Here is a 24,797-nt window from a genome sequence, read left to right on the forward strand (position 1 = left end):
TCTACCTCATGCTGCACTTGCAATACCTAGTTTAGGTTACCTGGCATGCCACAAAGATAAGCAACACAGATAAGACTCTTTATTTCAAAATGTTTGCAATTAAATGAGTTCATGTCAGTAAGTCATACACTTTGACATACAAAAATACCGTGCTACTGATACAGTTGAATTAAATGGATTCTCCATGCAGGAGAAATTCACAGCATTATCAGTACCCTCGAGGAACTCTGTTTTCACTCCTGGGGTGCGTTGCTGGCCCCTGCATCACAAGCAATGTTGGTTTATTAGCTCGCTCTGCACAGTATTAAAACCATCATAAAAACAGCCACTTGCATGCTGAATCCTCTCTTCCATCTGAGATTTCTAATAAAGCAAACATCAAGCAACCCATGCTCCATCATTAGGCTAATAGTTACCTTCAGATACTATGGATGATGCTGCTGAGTAGGAAGAAATTAAAGCTCAAACTTCCTTTGGCTCTGTCTGGATGTCATAGACACCAGTGGAAAAGAGGGAAAAGATTCAGCTGTCTTTTTCTCTCATCCACTGGAATCAATTTGTTTTCTTTTGTTAACATAACATTGAAATTTAATCAAAAAGCTCACCCTAACTTAATTCTCTTGGGGCTGATATTTGCCTTACTCTTTTCTCACTCTCAAAGGTTTTTTAAAAGACTTGTATCTGGTACTATACTGCTGCAGGAGTAAACTTGCTAATGCCAAGAAGTTTAACAAGATAGGTGGCTGAGAGCCACTTCAAGCTTTCAAACTCCTCCCTGTGTAAAGTGAGGAAACACTGACTCCTGGAGCCAAATGAATTTTCTCCTGCTTGTCACCCAAACAGCCACCCTCATCTGACTCAGGCCTGGGCTACATCACTTAGAGGCAGTTTATCATCCCTTCCTTCCCGATGACAAGCTAAGCATACAGGACTTGGCAAACTGGACATTTGTACAACAAAATTATATTCTATTTTCTGCAGTGCATACAAAGAAGGGTTTCTTTAGGAGATCAGAGCTGGTCAAAGCCTGTCATCTCCTTGAAGCAGCAGAAAAGTAGCTCAAGCAAGGAAGTAGTACGAGAAATCTTTCAGAAAGCACAAAGGCAGGTTTCATAAGCACGTCCACTCCAACAAGCTCTGGACAGCAAAATCACTTCTAAATGTTTGAGTGCTGGGACTTGAAACAGTTTATTCTCAAAAAACAATTGATACATTGCTTTAAGACTCAATTCCTCTTCACTTTGGCAGTGGTTTTTTTGTCGGTGCCACATGCAGTAGATCCAAGGTGTTAGATTTTAATTCTTCTTGAGGTGAAGTCACAAAGAGGTTCTAAAATTTTACAGTGGATTAAGCTTCAGCACAAAGATTTCAGCCCCCAGCACATTCCTAGCATTCAGTATTAGGGCAGAAGTCAGAGCCAGTGTGTTTTTTTTGTTTTGTATTTTGAGTAAGATGAATTTGTTGCCAGTTAAGGGAGGGCCAGACTGGCACCTGGGAAGCAACAGGGGATTTCTTTAAAGAGCCATAAATATTTTAAACAGTCAGTGCATAGAGCATTTCACCCTATGCAATAAAAATTGGTCCTGAAGTAGCTGAAGCTGTCCTGTAACAGAGGAACTAATTCTTCAAGAATTTAGTGACAAAGTAACAATACATAGCTGAAGTTGCCATCACATCACCTCAGAAAAACATGCCCTGTGTCTTCTAACTCCTTAATCCAAGAGGTGAAGGTAACTGTCTCTCATAAAGACAGTAACTTTAAGGCCTGGAATAGCAAAATAAAACCATGGATTAGGAAAACGACACAGAGCTTTGTCTGTCTTTAAAAAAAGAAAAAGAAAATTGCAAGGTGACAGGTTCTGTTGTCTGGAATGTAGATACTGTTTTCAGGTTTAAAATACAGTGCATCCATTTTTAAAGGGACAATGTCAGACAAAAGAACTAAAGTTGTCTACAAAACTCAAAATGAGTGTCACTCATTGTGCTGGCTGACTTGTACATTTTGCTTTGTTTGGGCCATGAAGCCACACTAGAAAATGTCAGTTTGGCCCTCTGTGCATTCAGAGACTGCTTATATTTATGAATTTGGGCAGAGGTTCTTAGAATAAAATAAATATGAGAATATATTCTTCACTCAGGGTCTGAAAAACAGATACTGTAGATAGAAGGTCTGACTCTGCCTGTCAGTGTCTCTTTAAATACAGGTAATCTCAACCTCCACCCTTTCCCACTGCACCTGCCTAGGAAGGCTTAAAAGGGACTTAGAGGCTCTAAGAACATAATTATCCTGTGGCACATTCAGGGGAGAACATGAAAGATTACAGGCACAGGGTGGGCCAGAAACCACCACGGGCAACATCTTCCAAGGCAGCTGTACCCGATCCATCCATGATCGTTCCGTTCAGTTCCTACATTCAGCAGCAGGTAAATGTAGACCAAATACTTTCAAGTTTAATGCAGCAGTGACATCTTTTTTTCTCCTCACCCAGGTCCTGCTGAGTGATACAAACGTGATAAGTGAAACTCTCAGTGGTGTGAAAAGAGTCCCTTTTTATAGAAAATCTTCTTGCTGAGAGAGTTCCTATAGAGAGCCCAGTGCTTCTCCAAAGCGGATTTTCTGTCCAGCTTTGAGGTTGAATTTGAAGTCCTTGGGTGCCTCAAAGATTAGAACGATCGTAGAGCCTAAGTTAAATTCCCCTAAATGTTCCCCTTTCCTCATGGGGATTCCCTCCTTGTTGTTGTTGGATATGAAGCTGAAGTCATTGTAGGAGCCTTTAGAGTAACTTGGACTGTTCGTGTGCAAGTCCTGTACAGAGAAGGAAGAAGAGCAGGATTTACTGGAGGATTTCAGTGCTCTGTATTCATTCATCAACACAGCTGTGGACTCTACATACTCAGGCATCTTCCATGCAGGAACTCACAGGTCAAAGGTGCAATAGGAATATTAAAAAAAAAATGCCTATATTGGAAACAACACTGTTTAAATCAGTCTTAGAATATCAGTATCATGAAACACCCTAATTTCAGGGTAATAAGATTTTTTTTTTAATTTTGTTATGCTGCACCAACCTCAGCCATTAACACCAGAAAGGTGCCTGCTGTGATCCTGCTCACCTGGTCAAAGTAGATGCGGATGGAGCCCACGTTTGTTGCTCCTACAGCTGTCAGTGAGAAAAAGCCATGTTTCCAGTCACCTGTAAGGACAACCCGTTCATTGTGGCAGAACAGTTCCTTGATCCAGCGAGCAACTCCAGGATTGACAGACATCAGAGAGCCTGAAGAAGTGAGAAAATATCCAGGTTAGGTTGTCTGGTTTGTAGCAATATTGCAATGCCACTAAGATGGTGTTTTCAGTACAACTGGAGCTGATCCAGTAAACAACTCTGTCAGTTATTTGTAGGAAGAGAGGCAAGTGCCAGGCAGAGCAAATGAAAGAGAAGTCTGTGCTGAAAACAAAGGGGTCACAGAAGGATGTGTGTGGTAGGTCAATCTCTCTCTCATGATGTTTGAAACCAAATCCAAATACTTAGGTTTTTGCTAGATACCAAGCAATAAAACATTTTTATCTGCAAAAACATCCAATCCCAGCTCCAGTGTAACTGTTCGGTTGCATTTTCTTTGCCAAGCACAAGCTGAGTTCATGCTTTAGGCTACTGTTTAGTGTGATCTGCAGAACTGTCTTTATTTCAGGTGCAAACTGAATAAACAGTGTTTGGGAACCAATCAGGTCAGCATGCATCAGGTGGTACTTCAAAAATCCCAAACAGTTTGAATACAATATTACTATTTTCACCATTTATATGTGATTTGATCTGGTAAACTATACAACTGCAAAATTCATTACTGTTTAAGGTGAATCACTTTTCCACCATTATCTATCATGTTCCTGTACAACTTCTGCACTGGTGTGTCCCATTCTGCAGTGGTCCACAGCAGTGCCTCTCTCCATAGCTGCCCTGCACTTGTTTCCCAGGAACAGAAACCAACCTGGGAAATGCCGTCGGTGTGACACCGTCCAGTCTGTGGGCGAGTGGAAGCAGTGATAATCCCCTGGTGCCAGGTAAATTACACAGTGGTAGAGCTCATTCCCCTCCTTTGTGACCAGTTGTTGCTGGAAAGAGTTACCAGGTGGGGCTGCAGAGAAAGCAACAGGGAAAGGAAGGGGTTAAGGATATTCCTCCTGAAGTCATCCACTTTATCCAGGCAGTCTGTTAGAGCCAGTGCAATAGCAGAAGATTAAATGCAGCCCACATGGATTGGTGAGACTACAAAAACATCAGTTTCATCCAGGAATCCAATATTTCCAAGTGTTCCTTTCCCTTTACAAGAATCCTGGATTGTTTCAATCATAGTGAATTTTTTTCTTTTGGAGTTTGCCCTTCCTTAAGCAAAAGAGCAGGAACTGAAATCCAGTAGAACAGAATTTTTATTAAAGCTACTCTTTAAGAACAGAATTTGTGAAGAGTCCTCTAAGTCATTAGAAGGGCAGTGTTTGAGCATGGATCTTGTTAAGGAGCAGCTTATCCAGTTTTTGTTAGCCAGTGCTTGGGCCCATTTCAGTGTGACAGCAGGAGTGCTACAGCCATGGCATAGCAACAGATCTTGGAATCAAGTGTAGGAACCAAGGAATTCAGTTCAGATAATCAGGATGAGCCAGGCATGACTGTATAAAGCCACTGGTGAGAAAGAGATGAACTAGACCTGCTTTTGTTCCTGACAATAAAAAGTTAGTTTTTTTCATCTTAGTCTCATATTTCTGAGAACACTGAAGGGGCACAGCAGAATAAATGCAGAACTGACACAGAACTCACCCCGATTAAAATGCATTTCCTCAGTGGAGATGCGAGGTCCCAAGAAAGATTCCAGAGAATAAGTAACCCCTTTTACTTGCTCCACTTCACAGTTTTTTACCTGTCCGAAATTAAGGATCTTTCCATCAGAGGGACTAATCTACAGCAAAGAGAAGAAATTGAGAAACATTTAGCAGTTGATTAATTCCTCATGAAGCAGTGCCATTCCTCTGGGGGCTGAGGGAAGCTGGCAGTGCTGGGTAAAGCCCTCCCTTCCTGTCACTCACCACGCTGTGCACGCCGCAGACCGGCCGCGCCTGCGGTTTCAGCTTCCTGCGGAAGAACTCGCTGAGGTTCCTGTAGTGATGCAGATCCTCCACAGCCGCCTCCTTCATGTTCACCCCGAAGGTCCAGATGTACAGGCTGTACACCGGCTTCCGCAGCCACGTGGGCAGCTCCACCTGGTTCAGGCGACCCCAGGCTCGCGAGAGCAGCCGAGTTGGGACCGACTTGTACAGGGCGACCTGAAGGAAGAATTGCAGCAGGTCATTCTCCCCACTGATGGGTTTCTTACTTCTCCCTGTAACACAGGGAGGATCAAACTGTTCCTGCAAACCCCTCCCTTGAATTCATGGTTTACAAATAGCCTTTAAGGCAGCAAAAAAATGTACACTGCACTTCATCCTCATTCCCTCCATTCTGGTGAAAGTAGACAAGAGACAGGATAAAACTTAATATAACTTTGAAGTGAAGCCGGAATTCCCACTCCCTTGTAGGCTGAAGCTCCATACTGAAGTTACTGGAAACTGCCCCATGTGAAGCTTACAGATAAAAGAGACATTGCACATACTCTACTAGAACGCTAATCAGAAAGCTTTAACATTACCAATGTATAAATTTTTGTGAATAACCAAATTAAAATTGACTGGATGACATGGTCCTCAGATGCAGCTACTACTGAGGGTCTTTCCCACACCCAGTACTCTGTGTTGTACACTCTAATAACACAAGAACTATCAAATAAATGCACCCACCGGATGCAGCTGCACAGGTATAAACTTACACCAGCCTTACTCTGTCTCTCACAACAATGGGAGTTGCTAATTGCAAGAATATAAAGTGCCTTTATTTCTGTAGAAATACACCTTTGGACTTGCACCAAAGCCCAGGTTTTAGCAAGGAAAACAAATGAAACAAAGTTGGCAAGAGGTATCTGCTGTTGATGGAAGCAGACAGATGACAACATCTTTCTGTTGATAATTCCAGCAAACAACTCTTCTGGGATTTGTGGTACTTGCTGTCAGCCAGGAAGCTCACATGGCTGTGATGTAACTGGGGGGAGCTGGGAAATACAGACCAAGGGAACTGAACACTCTGAAACCAGATTTGCAAAGGAAGTGATGATCTGCTGACTGGTGCTGTGTTTTTGAACAGCTACATTCAACTTGCAGCTAAAACTTGGGTGTTTTCTTACTGAGAGTCATCATTTGTTCTCAGTCATATTCTTCATGATTAAGCCTTGAGAAACACAGCCAGAAACACAAACAGAAGTACACACTGGCTCCGTCCCATCAAATAGAGCAAATTAAGATTTCACTTACAAATCACCATTCTGTGCACATACTGGGATATTTCAGAAAGGAAGTACCAACCTAATCTTACTTCAGATAAAACCTTCTAAATGAACAGTACTTTAGGTTATATAAGCTGAAGTATCGAACTAAAAAATGTTGCCATTTTATTTGACATGCCCTATACTTTATTAATTTCTAAAAATTAACTTTGCTGTTTTCCACCAACACAGAAAATGTAAATACAACTGTAAAATCACACAAATTGTCAAAAGTGGTATTTCCTAGCAGCCCCTTCTGTTCAAAGGAGCCTGGTTTTCAAGTTGATGGGATCCAACAGAACAGATGTTCAATGAAATAGGCTTAAGAACGGCAATTTTTTTCCTGTTTGCAATCAAAATACTTACTTGGTTGTTGGATTCTGAAATTGCATGGTTTGTGAGGAGAATTACTATGTGCAAGGCATCCCCTCCCATGCTCTCAACAGTGTCAGAGCAGAGATTTGTATATCATTTGGACATACTGGACTACAAATGCTCAATGAACTTGAGGAACAAACCCTCTTGGTGCAAAAATAACACAAAACAAGAGACCATTTCAACAAGACCAGGAAAAGGAACTTGCCAAGAGATTTGGTCTTCCTTGTCCTAGCCCTGATACTGTGAGGTGACTGAATTCCTTCACAAACTTCTGTTGACTTTCCCTGACTGCTGGGAGGACAAATTCTCTGCTCCTCAAAAAGTCTCTTGTCCGTGAAGCAATTAATCAACACAACCACGAACAGTAAAAACTAAAGAGAAGCATGAATTGCACCTCTGCTTTCAGCAGTGATCACCAGGCTGTCCTGCATGAAGCAACTCTCCCCCCAGCTCCTCCAGGACACGCAGCTCCCAGACGCGGCGCGAGAGAGCTGCTCACACTTACCCTGCTCATAGGCCTCCATCCCACTCTGGTCAAGGGTTTAAGAGCACCGAAAGGCAGAAGGTAATAGAGAATAGTCAGAGGCCAAGAACGCAGTTTCAGAGCAGGCCTAGACATACAGCTCAGCTGGCCCAACCTTCGCCTCAGGGCCAGCTGGGGGAATTGCAACCTGAAAGATTACATACACAACATCAGAGGCGTCTCAGCTGCAGAGCCACCAGCTTCCGACAGCTGGGGTCAGTTATTCCTGCTAAACAGTTCTTAATCCTTCATACTACAAGTCTTTACTCCTTTATTTTGATTAGTTCTTCCCCTTCCCAAAATAGAAGAGCCGTTTATCTAAAAAACAAAAGTCCTCTGTCCGAATAATGGCCTTCACCCTCACAGGTCACATTTTATGAATGACACCCTCAAAAATTAAAGGTAAGACCAGTTTTCAGGTCTTAAAGCCTTCACTGAGTATCCTGGTTCTGAACAGGGAACATGTGGACACAGCCTGTATTTCTGCTATGGCACAACAATCTGGTCTCCATAGTCCCATAATCAACTCCCCTGCCTCTTAACCAGCTGCACCTCTGATTTTTTTTTTGTTGTTATATGCATGTCCTGACTGAGAGGGCTCTATCTCATTCTGCACAAATGACCATGGGAAGAAGCTGACCTTCTAACTCTCACAGGGAAAAGCTACTCAGCTTCTTAGCAGAGGACAGACACCAAGGGCTTCAGTTCAGACCCTTGCAGGAGGTCTGGATACAAAACTGTTCAGGTCCCCATTTATTCTTTGGCTTCTACTCATGAAAAAATCACTGGCATTTCCAAGATCACATTATCAAATGGAAATCTGTCTATCTGTGGGCAAACTATTCAAATAAGTGACTGAACTCCTGGCTAGGAGACTGTTCCACAAGCAGGACACAGCGACGTGCGCACACAAACTCAAGTGGCACAGTCTGGCTGCTCTCAACAGGAATCTCAGGAGATTCTGTGACATGAAAGAGGAACTACAAAATACTGCGTATGACTTTCCAAGATGGAAAGAAGCTGAGAATTTAAAAGGAAATTTTCTTGCCAACTCATTATTTTCAAAACTTGGATCAGAATTAAAATGTCTGTATATACAGATATAACTGTGTAACTGCCATCAGTTCAGGATGCAAAATGGTGCTTTTGGCTCAGAGATGTTTTTCCTGCAGTGAACACAACTTCTTTCCCCTGGAGAACTAATAAATAAACAGAGAATGATCTGTGCATCTTAATGCAAAAGGGAAAATAACGCTGAGCAGAAGTGCTGCCTTAGCAGAGTTAATGCAGCCTTCTCAGCAGGAGGTGGGACAGACTCGGCAGGGGAATAGGAAGGGATGCTTCACATTCTCCCTCCCATCCCTAGCACCCAGCAGCCTGCAAGGGCTGGCAGGCCAGGAGCCGGGTTGGGTCCCGTTCTCCCCCTCCTGCTGCTCTCCCCCCCTTCACTGCAGTCGCTCCTGGACCAATCCCTGCAGAGCTGCATCACTTTGGAGCCCTCGGGCTTCTCACTGCCTTGGCCTGGTTTCAGAGCGGCCCCCTCAACTAGTTTTTCCATTCTCCTAGTGCTAGAGAGTAGAATGAAAGCTTCCCCATTCCCCTTGTCGTGGAACAGCATGCCCTTCTCTGCCAATGCAATGTATAAGGAGCTTTATAGTAATTAAGCCAAACAAAAGCTTCGCAGATGGCTCCCACTCCTTCTGCCCAGAAACCCTCCCAGCCTCCCTCCCTCTTCAGCCACCATTCCTGCAAAGCAGAAAATACTGAACAGTACCTGAAACGAGTTCTCCTACTTGGTGTCCCACCGGCAGAGCCAGTCGGACCTGGGCTGTCCAGCTGTGGGTGCTGGTCCCCGGCACAGCTGCTGCTGCCGCCGTTCCCTGAACGCAGCCTCCGGACATGAATTTTAACTTTGCGGAGGTTGTAGCAAGAGGGTGGAGGGTTAGACAAAGCTTTGTAGCATCTCACCATTTCCCTGTGTGGAGCTCTGGTCCCTGCAGGGTGTTTGACTGACACATCGTCAGGGTGACGGCTGTTGCAAGGCTCAGTCTTTTTTCCTCTACCTCTCTTTCCTTTGCTTGCTCCGGCATAGGAGAGAGGACACGGCGTCTCAGTTCCTAAATCCCCCGCTGGTTTGTCTCTGGAATCCCTCTCTGTTTCCCACTTGAATCTCTGCTACGAGGGTTGCAGCTATTGCAAACAAACAGGCATTGTGTCACATTTCAACATCCCACTACAAAGCCGACTCTGCACGCGATAAAAATGAGCTGTCCATATGAGCAGTCCTTGCTTCTTGCTAGTCCGGGTGGCCATTGAAACCCAAGTCCCCAAAAAACACCCTGCAGTCTGTCCCAGGCTGCTGGGCAGCAATGCACTAGTGAGAGGAGCAGCCAGCTGGCCTTGCACAGCTCATCCCAGTGCCAGCCTGATTTCGAGGCTGGGAGGAGGAGTGGGGCGGAGAGGAGGAGGAGGAGGAGATAACTCCCAGCTTCAATTCTGCAGTGCAGCAGCTGCTGCTAAGAGTTCTAGACTGTTGGGAACCAAAAATCCTTTCCTGCTCTTAGTGCCCAGCTTGTAAATAAAAAAACAGAATGGAAAGGAATGTCTTCCTATTTCACAACCCTTGCCAGACACAAACATTCATCTGTGCAAGTCTCCTTCCATCTCAGAACACACACTTAAAGGAACAGGTAATGGACATTCTTCTACAAATAACCAGATACATACAGGGTATGTATCTGGTTATTTCTGTATATATTTTCTATTTATCTGTATCAAAAGAAGCCAGTTTTAGGGCCAGCTTGAGAACTGGGTATAAAGGAAGCTTTATGTGTCTATAATGTGACTTTCAGTACAGTCACATTTTTTATGTCCAGTAGAACTAAAATACTAAACAGGAGCAAAGGAAGCTGTCTTGATTTTTAAAGACAAAAGGCTGCAGTGTTTCTATCTAAGTATTCTAAAAGTATAGAGCAAATTCCCTCTTTAACCCTACAGAACACACCTCAAACAGATTTTCTGAATCTCCTTGTGACTGGGTTTGCATTGTTAAGGGATCCCTGGTTCAAAAAGTAGAAGTCACATCTCACCTCAAGATTGAACCAAATACTCAGAACAGTTTCAGGGTTGACTCTAATGGCTCCATTTCACTTCTGCTTTCTGCTAAATCTGGGTTGGAAACAAACAAAAAACCCCTCCTTGTTTCTGAAGCCTTCTAAGTGCCACAAAAACTGTAGCTAACAGAGCAGATCAAAAGAGCACTGTTGCTCTGATTGAGGGAAAGGCTTGTATTGTAATAGGGATAAGGCAGGAGGAGTGGGAGGACCAGCAGGAAAAGCTAGAATTAACTAGCTAATGGCATCCCAGTCAAGCCTCAAAATGAAAATATTCAAGCAGTAATTGTGTATTTTGATTGGCCTTCAAATATTACAGATACTCCCTAGAAACACCTATAGAAATCCTGCATTTGACTATTTTTCTCAGGAAGAAAACTTCTATGTGGTATTTTGTGTGTCAGGAAATTCCAAGACCCGTGTGCATGTTGTTTAAGCCAAATTTTAACAACTGCATATTTTAAAAAAAACCCAAAACAACTAATTGAAAGAAGGCAAATTTAAGACCAATGAGAAGCACTCAAAACATACTCCTTCCTCCCTGAGCCTTGTGCCAACTCTTTTTGTTTTTCTATTTAAAATATCATTTAGTCTTTCTCTGGCTGGCACAGGAAACTCCTACACAACAAAAATGATGCCATCTGTATAGCAAAATGCTGAAAGCAGTTAGCCAAAATCCTATCAAAATTCAAAGAAAACCAATAGGAGCACGGGAAAGCTACTTCTTGATTCACCAGAAACATTAGAAATTACCACCAGTAAACACTTAATTTGAACAGCAACAAGCTAAATCGACAACATTGTTTCAAAAGAAACTTCATCAGACAAAATTATTTTTCACACTGAAGAAGTTTCACAGATCTACGGGGAGAGAGTTTGTTTGGCACTGGTGGAGCTGGGCAGGAGCAGCAGAGCACCCAGCAGAGCTCCTGCAGCCAGGGGTGGAACCCTGCTCCCCATCTCCTCCTGTGCAACCTTCACCCCTGCAGAGACAGAGCAAACACATTCGCTTCAGTGCTCCTCCCTTCAGGATAAGGGAGGTAACCCACAAGCTCTTCCAGTAAAATTCAATTTTATCCCTCAAAATACTTTTAAGGAATCGTTATCATCTCGACTGAGCAACCACGATTCTCTGGAAGCGTGAACCCAGCTAAAGAGCTGACCTGCTCCTTAAAATTCCCAGACACTGAAATGTTCTACAGCCTGATGCCATGGGTAGTACCACCCTACAGTCCAAAACACAAAAAAACCCCCAAAAAACGTGGGGCAGGAGAGATTTCTCTCCAGGAAAGGAAGAACATGGGTGTTATAAATTGTTTTTCTCCACTTCTTGAAAAAACTGCGTGCAGCTGAGTAAGAATCTTCTCTCCAGTTCTGCTCTACTCCCCTCATTACATTCACTGGGATGCCATAAGTGAGTCCTGCTGAGATGCTGACATGCCTGGCCAGTTGCCATCTCTGCTGTGGCTGCCCCAGAAGTAACATACAGTTAATACAGTGTAAGAAGGCTGAAATTAAAAATCCACCCTGAGTTTACCTGCTTTCCATGGGGAAAGGAACAAGAACTGCTCATCAAACAGCCCATGACAGAGGAACTCATACAAAGGCATCTCAACAGCTGGACCTCTTGGGATGCAGGCAGTGCTCACAGCCCGTGTCATCATCCACTTAGACAAAAAATCTTTAAAATTTTTGGTTTGAAGGGTTGCACACCATTACCACCAAACTCCCTCACCTGTCTGAACTCACCCAGAATCTACAACAGGCAAATAAAGCAGCAGTTACCAGCAGGTATCAATCCACAGAGAACTATTATCTCACAGAGAACTGCTAATCTGCCAGCCATGCAACACCCTTCTAACTCTGTCAGCTCAAATAAGCATCAAATCCAGTGACCTCTTTTAATTACTTGTTCAATAGTGAACTACTCAAGTCCTTCTTTCAAATTTTAAAAAACAACACAGCAAGGCAGTTGCAAGAAAGACTAATGTGCAACTGAACTTCAAACCTGCAGCCTAGGTTTTAAGCCATAAGCATGAATCATTAGGCTTGGAATGTGCTGGTCAGTGCTCAAAGCCCTCTGGTCAAACTTTCTACATCTGCCCACAGAACTACAGTTTAAAAAACGCACTGAATGCATCCCAGTGCTGTATTCAAGTGCCAGCAAAAACTCACTCGGGGTGAGGTACTCGGTGACCTTTCCTGAACTGTTCAGTGGCAGACACGTCACCCCTGCTCCCACCCAACCTTCCCCGCAGGCGGCCCGGCAGGACAAACACTGGATACTCCACACCCAAGGCAGCAGCTCCCGAACTCCGGGAGCACAACAGAAGTGGCCCGATGCTGCTGGGAAAGCTGAGCGCAGGCTGAGCGTCTGCCAAGGCCACGGGATTGCTGCGCAGCGCCCTCGGCCCCGGCTCCAGCGGGAGGAGTTTTCCAACGGGACCGCTCTGCGCGGCTTTGCCAGCGCTGCCTAATGAAACGAACCGTGCTCGGCTGCATCCATCCGTACTGCCTGAAATTCCTTACTTCCCACTTTAAAGCCTTTCTGTACATTTTCTCTTCGTGTATTAACAAAAAAACCCCAACTTTCTATTGTTTTCCCCTAACTTTCCAATGCTGTTTCAGTTGCTTTCTATAAATAGAACAGGGAGAAAAAGTAGTATTTTAGGATAGCCTAACTAGAAGACTGAGTTCTGAATTCTGTGCAAAAAGCCTGTTATACAGTCTCAAAGATATTCTGTGAAGCAAGGAGATAAAGCTTTATTTATTTTACAAAGTGACATGAAATTTGATGGCACCCTTTTAATACTCTGTAGTAGTAATTTCCAATTAATGGTTTAAAACAGCACTCCCCAGTACCGCCCCATTATTTTAACTTAAGATATCGGTAAAGCAAACTCTCAGCTCCACAAAGGATCTCTAAAGGAAGCAGAAGCCGCGTTACATCCTCCCCACAGAGCAGCACCCGGCGGAAGCTGCGCAAAAGCTCCGGCGGCTCCTCAGCCCCCTGCCCGCCCCCCGGGACTCTGGACTCCGATAAGGCTGCTCCAGTAGCCTCATTCTGTTTAAATCTACTCAGAGATTACTCATGAGTCGACTTTGGAATATCACCTGAAATTTCCAGCAAGGCAGAGTGAATCACCCCTTGGCCGCCAGCCCTCGCACATCTGCCCTGCGGTCCAGTAGCCCTTACCTGATGCCCCGGGAAGTCTCCTTCGTCCCGGCTTTCCGCCTTCAATCGCCGAAATACGACACCGACCCTTCATTTCAAAGCAGTTTTCAGACACGTGAACAAAGTTCAGCGGACCGCGAACCCCCCCAGCGCGCCGCAGCCATCCCGCCCCCGGGGCCCCTTCTCCGGCCGGGCAGGGGAGCGGATGGCGGCCACAGCCGCATCCCCCGGCCCGGCAGGTCCGGGATGGTACCGGGTCCCCGCAGGTCCGGGATGGTACCGGGTCCCGGCAGGTCCGCACCTCCCTCCCGGGATGTTACCGGGTCCCCGCAGGTCCGGGATGGTACCGGGTCCCCGCAGGTCCGCACCTCTCTCCCGGGATAGCACAGGGTCCCGGCAGATCCGCACCTCTCTCCCGGGCTGGCACCGGCTCCCGGCCCGGCCGCGCTCCCGCTCGCTGCGCCGGGCGGTGCCGGCCCGTCCCAGCCTTAAGGAAGCGGCGCGGGCGGCGGCCCTGCCCCGCCTCGCCTCCGGCCACTGGCACTGCTCGGCGGCTCCTTCCCGCAGGGCCCCGGCCCCTTCGGAGGAGGGGCCAGGGCAGCACAAACGCAAAGAAAGAGAGACTGGAGGGCACCGGAACACGGCGACGGCCTGGGGGATAAGGGGATGCGCTGGGAGGGTCGGGAGCTCCTGGGATCAGCATCCAGCTTCCCGAAAAGCCGCTGGCCCGGACAGCGGGGAAAGACTTGTCAGGGAGAAAAGCATCGGTGAGGATTCTGTGCATTGCACAGCTTCCCACCGCGTGTCCTGGTGCGGGAACACGACCCCACACAGGCACTGGCAGCCACAGCAGGAGAGTGTGCTGCGGTCTTACAAACTGCTTCCGAAACGCTCAGATAAATTGCTCCATAAGCCCAGCAAAGATGCTCAGGAAGATGCACGAGATAGAACAGACTCATCTAGTCAAAAAGCCTTCCCACTGTTTAGATTAAAAAAAAAAACAAACACAAACCCAAACTGATTTTACTTGGTTCAATTTTCCAGGACAAACAAGAAAAACACACCATCACGCCCTTTACACAATTTGATGCTGTTGAAATATCACTGATTTTCTGACCATCTTTCTTGTGTACTTTTGACGACTTTAAAAGGATTTTTTTTTTTAAATATAATTCCTTATGCACTCCAATAAAACTCCAAGCATCAGAATCTGGGAGCAAGAATGAGGAATGAGAAACCAACTGGACATTGTGTTTCTTCTGAAGTTGGATTAAAAAAAAATAAAAATCAGATATTCTTCCATTATGAGCTCTTTCCTGAACTTGAAACACACCTCTTACCATAATACTAAATGTCTCCTCTGGGCCAAGAAAAGCACCTTCTGTATTGTACTGCCATATGAGGTCCAGTATCCTCTGTTACATAAATACAAGCACTTCCTGACATCGGCAGGAAAGGCTGTGTTGTTCTTACCTCTGAGAATCCAGATCCTAAACCTACACTCAAGCACTTTTCTGGTCAATTAAGTTGTTTATAAAAACTGGCCCGTGACCATAACCTGCAGTTTGAACACTGCAGCTCACTTCCAGAGACGTTTATTGTGCTTTCCTGGCACATGTCACTCCAACAAACACTGCTTTTTCCTTACACAGAACAGAACAAACTACGGGAGCAAAGGACACCTACAAGTTCCACTCTCAAAACTCCCGTTCATCTGATCACTCCCCGTTCCTCCAAACTCCTCCTTTGGCCAAGGTTCCTCACAGTAATTCTTTGATCCTGTAGCAACAGAGCCCTGCTGCCCAGGTAAGAAGAAGCAAAATGCCTCTAGTTAGCATATGAATGGCATGCCATGCATGCAGATCCCAGCCAGGAAATGCTCTGTGACAGCAAAGATTTGGAACAATAAGCTTCCATCCATCTGATAAACATCTACCTGTCTCACTCCAAGCCCTCTGCTTTACCTCATCTAATTAAATGAAACCTGATCCCCACTGGTATTCACAGTAGGAGACATTAAGGCATTAATCAGCTCAAGCTATTAGCAACAGAATGTCTCTAGGAAAATTACACAAAGAAAAGGTCTATGCTAAAGAAACAATACTTCTGTCTTTCCCTGTGGAGAAACTTAAGGGACACTTTACTTGCACCAGACTCATTTTTTCCCCCCATTCTTTTATGAAGCCCAGGCAAAACAAAACCACACACAAGTGTACCGACTCTGTAATTCAGTCAAAAACGATGCACACCTCAATGAGGATCCCAGCATGTACTTCTGCTACAGGGAGAGCTTCCCTGCCAGCTCAACAGGGTGAGGATTACCCATGTAATATCTGTCTTCTGCTCAGAAGCAGGGGAATCTGCCTTACACACAGAGCTGGCAGGTGGAAGATGGTCCCCATGCCCACAGGAACATGAGGCTGGTGCTGTGGAAGCACCACTTCAGAGCAGCAGGCTCGGCAGTGAGGGCACGTGCACCCGCTTCTTGTACTGTGTTACTCTTTCAAAACCCATTCAATCACACTTGGGCTCTCTTTGCCTATGCAAAGGCTTATTCTGCCCTAAAGACAACACCCCCTTCCACACTCCTCAGTGTGTGTCCAGTGATGCAAAAAACCACAACAATGGAAAACAGTAGGTCAGCAAAAAAATCCATTTCACTTCATAATAAAAGGGAACAATGCAGCTCTTATTTTTCTTGAATCCTTCATTGTTTGGAATATTTCTTGCAATGTCTGACCACAGCTTCTCTTTTTCCTCATAGCTATTGAGCTTCCTTTCCCTCCTGCACAAGCATTTAACAGAACTTAAACACATCAGGAAGGACTGGGATGTCTTGTCAGTGTCTCCTACTAGGGTCTGCTGCATTTGGGGGCCTGCTTATCAGTTTGAAATTGTGTGTTTTCCCACTGTAAAAAGCAAATCCTTTAGAGCTGTTCCATCAAAAGCAATACTCCTAGCTTCACCAAATAATAACAAACCAGCATATCAGTATAATGAAAGAAAGCAAATGCAGTAAGAGAATTAGCCAATTTCATACCAAAAAGTATGAAAAATAACAAAAGAATATTTGTTTTCAAGTATCAAAATTGAATTGACATTGCCTTATTAAATAAATACTCTGTGGACACTTACCAGTTCTTTTTTAATCAGAACCCATTTGAAACAAACTTCAGCAGGAAAAGAATATACAGAAGATGGATTTACAGACAGATTCCTCAGGTGCTATCATAGGCTAAACTGTTAGCATCTGGACTGTCTGGATAATATCTGGTTTGGGTCACTACTGAAAATGAATTTAGGGATTCCAACCTAGTCCCCCACAGGCATGTGGACAAATCACTCACACACTGGCAGTGTGCTCAGGAATGCAAAGAAACCTGGGGTGCCAAAGGTCACACTGAGGCATCTCCTACACAACCTTCCAATCCTAAAATCTTTAACTCCTTGCCTTCAGAAGTGCCACTGAAGCAGGCACTCAACTGGCTGTTTTGAAAAACACCACATATATTTTAAACTGTCCAATGTGGAGTTGTACAATATACTTAACATTACAAAGGCAACACAGCAGTTTTAGGAAGTCATGAAGTATTTCTTACTTCAATGCTTCCATGGGTATTTGACCTATGAATCTGATACACACACTCTGCAATTCCACAATAATTTCTCAACTCCTTGGAATCCAAAGGGAAATGGCAAAAATCTCTCAGGATCCAGAGGAATTACAGACGGAAGTGTTACCTATGAATTAAAGGTCTTGCTGTATATTCATACAAAAAAGGGTAGATTTTTATTAAGCAGGCATTAATTCCATCTCAGCTTTCTTGTAAAGCACATATGGTGTCAGCCACACTGAAAGATGGAGAAGCTGCTGGCAGTTCCTAATGTATCATGATTTCAGCCAAAGTGAGTTACTGAAGTGAAAAACTTTAGTTCCATGAGTTGTCAAGACCACGTTGTCTGTCGGCAGAGGGAAATTAAAGATTCCTGTGTTGGAATGGAAGCAAAGGAGCTTTGCATCAAACATGGCAGAAGTAAAATTGCCCCAAGTTTCTTACCTCCCATTCACTTGCAAGCTTCACAGGCACCTCTATGCCCCTCTTCTCCAGCTGTTCCAACTTGTAATCCTCATATTTTCTGTATCCTGCATATCCTCCACCTGTAGCTACCAGAACATGGAAGGGCCGCAGGCGGAACACTTGCCCTACTGGAGCAGTGTGAAGCTTCTTCCTGTCTGTAACAGAAGAAGTCCCAGACTTCAGGAAAGAGAACAGCAACACAGTAAAGACAAAGCAATTGTGTGCAGTGAGGGATATGAGTTTGGGTGCTGAAAATGCGATTAGAAAATAAATCTGACACAGAAGGTATGTACAGATGCTCCTGAGTACTCCAGTTACTGCAATTCACCAAGTTACTGTAACTCAAGTGAGCAACACTAACAGGTAATCTGTGGTTTTAACCTCATCCCCATCCCTGCCACTCCACATGCTTCCAACATTCTTCCCCCCAAAATCTGTATGAATTGTGCTCCCTGCAAGCCCCATGGAGAAATACATAAAATTAGTACCATACTTTCCAGCTGAGAACATGAGAATGTTGTACTCTGTGAAGCTTTGTGCTTCTCAGTCACTAAAGCTTTCACTACAGTTAGGGAATCCCCAGACTGTACAGCTAACTGGAGGAGGGAAGGAAACAATGACCTGTTTCAGAGTAGGCTTGGTAAGAGGTAAACAGGCCCATTTCTGCTGTAATACAAGTCACCCTGTGAAACAAAGAGATGTGTAGTATTACATCTGTTTTTTACTGAGTAACTACTAAGCTCCTCCTGCCCAAGTCCAGCCTTGCAGTCTCTGTGAGATACAAGGACTCGATGTGGTCACTAGGCAACAGACCAAACATGGAGCAGGCACAGCCATGGGAGTATTTCCCTTACAAAATCTTCAGAGAAAATAAATCTGTCCAGGGATAAATCAGTATTAGACTGCTGCTCCAGTCTGTCTGCCAGTCAGTCCGAAGTTCTCAGCAATAAGTACGAGTCGCTACCTGACAGAAAATGCCCAGAACCAATTCTTGATACTGGTTGCTGTCATTTCCACAGCAATCATTAACTTGGATGGGAGAATCAAACCCAATGAACTTTATCCTGCTCCATCAAAGTCAGGCTTCTTAGGGTTTGACTATGAAAGGATGCATTAGCAACCAAAAGAATTCAGTCAACATCAACTCTATTTCTAGGCACACACAGAGACAAAGCACAATTGTTTTGAAGTCTAGAGAGCTTTTGTTCTAAGGAATTGAATTGATTGGAAGCATTCAGCCATGATGCTGCAAAAAGACACCAGATAAAAAAATTCTTGTCCACATTTTGTTTTATCAGAATAATATTTCTTTATTTTTTCTTTCCTACACTTGTGATTTAAAACATTGCTTAAACAATATATCCTAAATGCATCATGAAACAAAACCATCTTTTTCCTCCTTAAAAAAAGAAAATATTTCCTTTTCTGAGGGAGAAAATCAAGCTCAATAAACAAACAAGGCAGCAACTACATTTACAGTTAAGATTCTAAAAATTATTTTTTCCCAAAGAACAATGCTCAGTGAAGGAGAGGGGTCATTTAGAACAGCTGAATGTTTAAAAAGACAGACTTATTTGAATTTACAAAGGGTCTACAACCTTTCAACTATTTCAACAGAAATGTCTGTACACAGAACAATGATACTCTTTAGCCCTAAAGCCTTTAACTCCCTTCCACCACATCTTTGGTTTTAGGTTAGGAAAGCTGCTCAACTATTTTGGCAGAGTTTCACAAATTCCCAAACCAAAACCTCTCAGTGGGAACAATTCTTTCTGATTTGGGTCCAGAGAGAGGCAGTTTCTGCTTCAAGAGCATTGATTACACCCATGTGAACATTTCCTGCAACAGTGACCAAAGCATGTGGTGCTCCACAAGCCACAGCAAACACAACTGAAGTTGTTGATAAATGAAGAGTCGACTTTTCCCCATCTCCAGCCTTAATGAAACACCACTTCTGCAACTGGTCTCCAAAACACTGTCATTGCAAAGGCATCCAACATGCCACAGTTAAGCTTTTTTACCCTGACAAAATAGAATTCCACACCTTTCAGACACAAGTGGAATTCACACAAGTTTACCAGCTTTAAGACAAGAACACTAGTGACTGATTCTGGCAATGGATCCAGGTTTAGGCAGCTGGCACTGCCTGGATTTCAGCTGAACATCGTGTTCTCTAATGATGCTACTGCTGCTCCTTGGAAAGCAGCATGAGAATGTGGAGAGCTCATACCTTGGCACAAGAGCCACCAGAAACAAGTCCAGGGCAAGAGGAAAAAGATGCAAGACTGTCACTGTACTAATAAAATTTTTAGATACCACCCTAAATCTGAAGCCCTCGCAGATAAAGCCAACCTCCTTCCAGAATTCTCTTAAGCACTGAGTATATTCAGCAAATGAGAATAAAAAATTAGTAACAGTCTCCTTCTCTGAAACAGGTGAAAAAGACATTCCCTCAGAAATGCTGGAAAATTCAGGATGAGAAAGGAAACTGAATAATGGTGGGAGTGCTCTAATTTATGCAGTTAGATGCAGTAATATAAATGCTGCTTCATTACTCTGACCAAATCCAGAATTTCTTCTAGGACATGACACAAACACTTAGAGGAGGCCATTGAAAGGGGTAGAGATAAAATTAGAGTTATCTTTCCTTTCTAATGACATCACGTGCAAATAATCTAGATTTAAATCCAATTCAGAATCTAAAATATCAATAAATTAGAAAATGTCAGGCTAATAAGTTTATTTGTTCAAAACTCAGTTAATTTTGACTAAAATGATCTTTTCTTCCCTGTGATCAACAACTTTGCATTATGTCTCAGCTTCTAAGATTTTTTTCTGTAATGACTTTGATTTATAGACAACATCAAGCTGCTCTTTCTATTCATCTGTGTAAGGCATATTTTTCAATACTGAAATATCCATATATGATATGCCAGACAAAGCATTTGGATAGGCAAATTAGCCCAAAAAAATGGTTTTAGAAAATGGGACCAATAGCCCAGCTGGCAAGGAAACAAAAATTGAAGACTATTATTTGTGATACTAATATATGACAGTGCACATGCTACAAGTTTACAAATATTCCTTAAAAACAAACAATAATATTTGATTTTCACATGACTACCTAGCTACAGAAACATCAAATGCAAGTACCATTTTAACCAAGTCCTAAATATTTCGTGCAAAGCTACTCTGATTTTCTGATCTATTAAAATTTTAAGTACAGATTAAAATACAGAAAGATATTTATACCTTTTCTTTCTTATAAGGCTGTTAAACTGCTGACATCTGGATCTCTCAGACTTTTCAAGGTGAACAACTGCTAAGAGCAGCACAACAAAGCAGGTAATACAGTTGAATATTCTAAATATGTATGTTTGATGTTGCCCTTCCCAGTCTATCACTTCAGTAGGTGTGGAAAGTACACAAATTATTGCTCATCAAGTTCATTTAAGTGGTTTTTTTAAACTGTAAAAACACTGGCCTAACATGAATTTTTCTGGTAAATTATACTGTGTTTTCAAAAAAACTTTTTTTTAACTCTAGACTCCTAAGAAAACTAACTAAAGTGCAGAAATTAAGAAAAATAAACCTATGGCTAATGGGTTTTAATTTTCTATACAGGAATTATCTTCAGCAGAAGAAGTTTCAGATGCTTTGTAAAGTTTGAAAGCAACAAACAACAACAGCTCATAATGAATCTTACTGAAAAGGTAAATATACTTCTTTTACAATGGGGAAAACATAATTTGCAAGCTTGTGTCTAAGGAAATGACATGAACTGGTCTTTGAGGCTGGACTCCCACTCCTTTCTTTTCAAAAAATTAATCTTCCCCAGTATAAGACCACAATTTGCCTAACTTTGAGTGACCCTGAATTTAAAACCACTTCTAGATATAACCCATCACTTACCACTGAAAAATGTCCTTGAGGGAGGCTGCTTCCACAGGAGTCCAGCTCTAACACACAGGTTCTTGTGCACCAGCAAGTTACAGCTGCACAGCAAACTGCAAATACATCAAACAAGAAGCGGCTGCTTAAGTACAAATGTTCAATAATGCAAATGTTGGTTCAGTGTAGTGACAGTCTAAGATTTAGCAGCTGAGAAACAGAGGGAAAAGTCTACTCAAAATATCATAAAATTTCCACTGAGCCTAGTCCTTTGTGGTCTACTCCTTTCCTAAAAAAAATTGAAAAACCTGACAATCCAACTGCTCCTGAAGGTATTTATTTAATGATGCATCTTTAGCTTTTCCTTTTCTTAACAAATATTGACATGTTCCTCTTGGGCTGTTGTAGTAGTGATACTTTTCAGAGTATTGCAGATGCTGATCTTGCCAATGGCCCCTTCCAGGCCACTATTTATGCTGTCAGCATGTACTGTATCTTGACCTGTTTGGAGTCCTAAAATGCAAATGGAGTGGTAAATGTTATAATTATTGTTTAGTACTTGGGATAATCCAATATAAATAAAATTTATAAAGATAAATCCATCTCCACTGGGCTGCCACAAATGTGTCATTTAAGAACTTCCTACAACAGCAACTGTCTAGAGAGACACCGAGGATTTGGTTCATGTAGCTTTTACCTTACCATCCTGGTGGGAAGGAGGAGGAGTACATAGAGAAGTTTTGGATTCTATGAAGAATTAATGGCATTTATTAGACCAAGTAGTGTAACTGGAAAACTAAAAAGGCTGCCAGGCACAGCAGCTCTTCTTTAGAATTTACCTTACCACTCTGTTCACTGGTGAACCACAGTGAGAATGGTTCTGCCCCTCTGAAAATACATGAAAGAGACTTGGAACTGTCCAATACAGAGAAAAGGTTCAACCCCCACTTTTTGCGTGTTTAATATACAATATTTAATTTCATATTAGTAATAAATCTGACAAGAAAACATCCAGTTGTACAAGAACTGTTCAAAAAAGCATGTTTAAACAAGTATTTGACTGTGACCTGGCAACATCCTGCTGTCAGACAGGATCCCAGGGAGGAGAGGGATAGTGTCCTCACCCCAGCAGGCTCAGGCCCTTAGGAAGAACCAGATCTTTGTGCAACCTGCCCATTCCCAGGAGGCAATGCCACAGCTGGGATGTCTTCATCTGCCCTCTGGCCTTTCATCTGCTCTCAATCAGATAAATGCAGGACACAATTACTGCAGTAGTTTACAAGCTATTGCATCATTTGGGGCCCGTTCAATCTCAGGAAGTGATTATTAAGAATTTAAAGACTTAATTTCAGGTGTCTACTGAGTTACATAAAGACACCATCCCTTTATTTCAAAGAAGAATCTACAAATAGCAGATTTCTTGTCTAGAAGTCACATCATTATGCCAGCACACGCTTGGTAATTATGCTTTAACATTAGCCAAGGACCAACAGCAAAAGTTTGCTCTTACCCCCACAGTGTCAGAATATCTCACTCTGCCCTTCAGCTTCATGGTGTCTATTACAATCCCTGTATTAACCCAAACGTGACAGGACAGACCCTCCCCAAGCCCCAGATTCCTCTAACCACGTGCTAAACATGCCCCACTGCTGCATCATCTCCTAGGATGTCATTTCCTTGGCAAGACAGAAAAAACCCACTGCTGCAGAACCTGTATGCTCTACAGAGCAACATGTTGTAATTTGTCATGAACAACGAGGTCACCTGATGCTCTTGGGTCATATGCCAGACCTAAATTAATTTTTGGACTTACGAGGCCTGTTTTACAACATATTAAAACACTTGGGATAAAAGAAGCACTTGCTCATCAGTAAGCTGGAAGCCTGTGGACTACTTCTAAGGGATTCAAAAAATAAAGAACTAATCGAATTAGCACTAGGCTTAAATTTACCAGAAGAGTTTTCAAATCCTAAAAAAGCAATGGGAAAAAAATATTAAAACTTAACTGCAGCCTAAAGCATTAATATTTCAGACATTTATTAGCCTTCCTACATAATAGTCTAAACAAAAATGCACAGTCAGAACTGAACAAGTTGTGTTGGCTTCACAGGAGCATCTGGGAGCTGTTCACACTGCTGAGGCAGGGCAGGGCACCTGGGACTTGGCACTTCCTCAGACAGTGGAAGGACACAACACCTAACCCTAAGCTCTTACCAAAATTGTTTTTGGTGTCCAACACTGGAAAATCAATCTCCACCTTACTCTGAAATCTGCCTAAAACAGGCAAAGACGCCAAAACTAAATAGTCTCGCCTTGTCTGCTCCTGTCAGTCTGACCTTGATGGATATAAATGGTTCTAGGAGTATTGACCCCCTGCCTCTCCCACCCCACTGGAGGCTGATGGAGAAGGAACTGCCAAGGAATTCCATGTTAACTTCAGCCCCTCTGTGTCTTCAGCCATCTCTGGACAAGGGACAACACTCTGCTGCCAGCACTGAGGCCGGGGGTAACAGAACACTCTGTGAACTAGGTGTTTTCTCCAGGTTTTGAGAGAGAAAGAGGAATATGGGGACTGTGTGTTCTATCCAAGAACAGACAACTGTGGCCGAGAAACAGCATTCCTTAAGCTGTTTGGTTGCTATGAAAAGCACAACCTGTAAGAGGATATCTCCTGTAGAGGAGTATCAGTGCCCGGCCAGGTGCTTCTCCTCACGGCCATCCCCCCGGGACTGCATAACCCCAGGGGCTGTAGCTGCCCCACATCTACCCATTTCTACTCAGTACTTACACACCGACAGCTACAGACTGCAAAACCGAGTCAGAACTATACAAGGCCACACGCTTCTCGTTCTTAAAATACGTAAACCCCTTATCTTCCTGTCCAGCTTGGAGAAGGAGGGCAAGGCTCCTCACACATGCCAAGGGCAGGGCCAAGGCTGCAGACTCAACCGCACTCACCCCGGTAGGGAAACGTCAGCGAACGAGGGGGGAGAGAAGGGGAAGGCTGCGGCCCCCGGCCCGGCTCCTCCTCCCCCGTGGGGTGCCGGCTGTCAGACGAGGCTGCCGGGGCCGGACAGTGACAGTGACAGTAACAATGACAGCCCCGCCGTGCCCGTACCTGCTCCGCGCCGCGGCCGCCGCCATCTTCCCGCACCGCCCCCGCGTCCTCTGCCGCGTCCCGCGCGCGAGGGCAGGAACTGCGCGCGGGGCGGGCCCGGGGGCGGGGCCAGGGGCGG

General features: G+C 43.8%; 2 protein-coding genes across 7 annotated transcripts; one reads left to right on the top strand and one right to left on the bottom strand.

Moving 5' to 3' along the window:
• Positions 1 to 57: 57 nt before the first annotated feature.
• PISD (phosphatidylserine decarboxylase) lies at positions 58 to 24,772 on the bottom strand. Of its 6 annotated transcripts, XM_058851098.1 has the most exons (10): positions 13,960 to 14,095; positions 13,613 to 13,679; positions 10,393 to 10,471; positions 9,272 to 9,493; positions 7,286 to 7,451; positions 5,078 to 5,314; positions 4,812 to 4,950; positions 3,988 to 4,134; positions 3,115 to 3,275; positions 58 to 2,806 (listed from the first exon to the last, which is right to left on the bottom strand). In XM_058851098.1, the coding sequence occupies exons 4-10, from the start codon at positions 9,391 to 9,393 to the stop codon at positions 2,582 to 2,584; spliced, it is 1,197 nt and encodes a 398-aa protein (XP_058707081.1). In that variant the 5' UTR covers positions 9,394 to 9,493; positions 10,393 to 10,471; positions 13,613 to 13,679; positions 13,960 to 14,095; the 3' UTR covers positions 58 to 2,581. The 6 variants fall into 6 exon arrangements, with proteins under 6 accessions (XP_058707081.1, XP_058707080.1, XP_058707076.1 ...); XM_058851097.1 differs by lacking the exon at positions 10,393 to 10,471; XM_058851093.1 differs by lacking the exon at positions 10,393 to 10,471 and having other exon boundaries at positions 9,078 to 9,493.
• LOC131585225 (uncharacterized) lies at positions 13,686 to 17,551 on the top strand. Its single transcript, XM_058851100.1, has 2 exons — positions 13,686 to 13,884; positions 13,925 to 17,551. The coding sequence occupies exons 1-2, from the start codon at positions 13,838 to 13,840 to the stop codon at positions 14,610 to 14,612; spliced, it is 735 nt and encodes a 244-aa protein (XP_058707083.1). The 5' UTR covers positions 13,686 to 13,837; the 3' UTR covers positions 14,613 to 17,551.
• Positions 24,773 to 24,797: the final 25 nt, after the last annotated feature.

The sequence above is a fragment of the Poecile atricapillus genome, chromosome 16 (genome assembly GCF_030490865.1).
Source record: "Poecile atricapillus isolate bPoeAtr1 chromosome 16, bPoeAtr1.hap1, whole genome shotgun sequence".
NCBI classification, from domain to species: Eukaryota; Metazoa; Chordata; class Aves; order Passeriformes; family Paridae; genus Poecile; species Poecile atricapillus.

Bases quoted from the DNA above. Each gene is read 5' to 3' on its own strand.
- LOC131585225 (XM_058851100.1), top strand. From the start codon at position 13,838: ATGGTACCGGGTCCCCGCAGGTCCGGGATGGTACCGGGTCCCGGCAG. The intron at 13,885-13,924 runs GTCCGCACCTCC...GGGTCCCCGCAG, and splicing joins ATGGTACCGGGTCCCGGCAG to GTCCGGGATGGTACCGGGTC.
- PISD (XM_058851093.1), bottom strand. From the start codon at position 9,274: ATGGTGAGATGCTACAAAGCTTTGTCTAACCCTCCACCCTCTTGCTAC. The intron at 4,951-5,077 runs GTGAGTGACAGG...TCTTTGCTGTAG, and splicing joins TCTGCGGCGTGCACAGCGTG to ATTAGTCCCTCTGATGGAAA. The intron at 3,276-3,987 runs GTTGGTTTCTGT...TCACTTCTTCAG, and splicing joins ACACCGACGGCATTTCCCAG to GCTCTCTGATGTCTGTCAAT.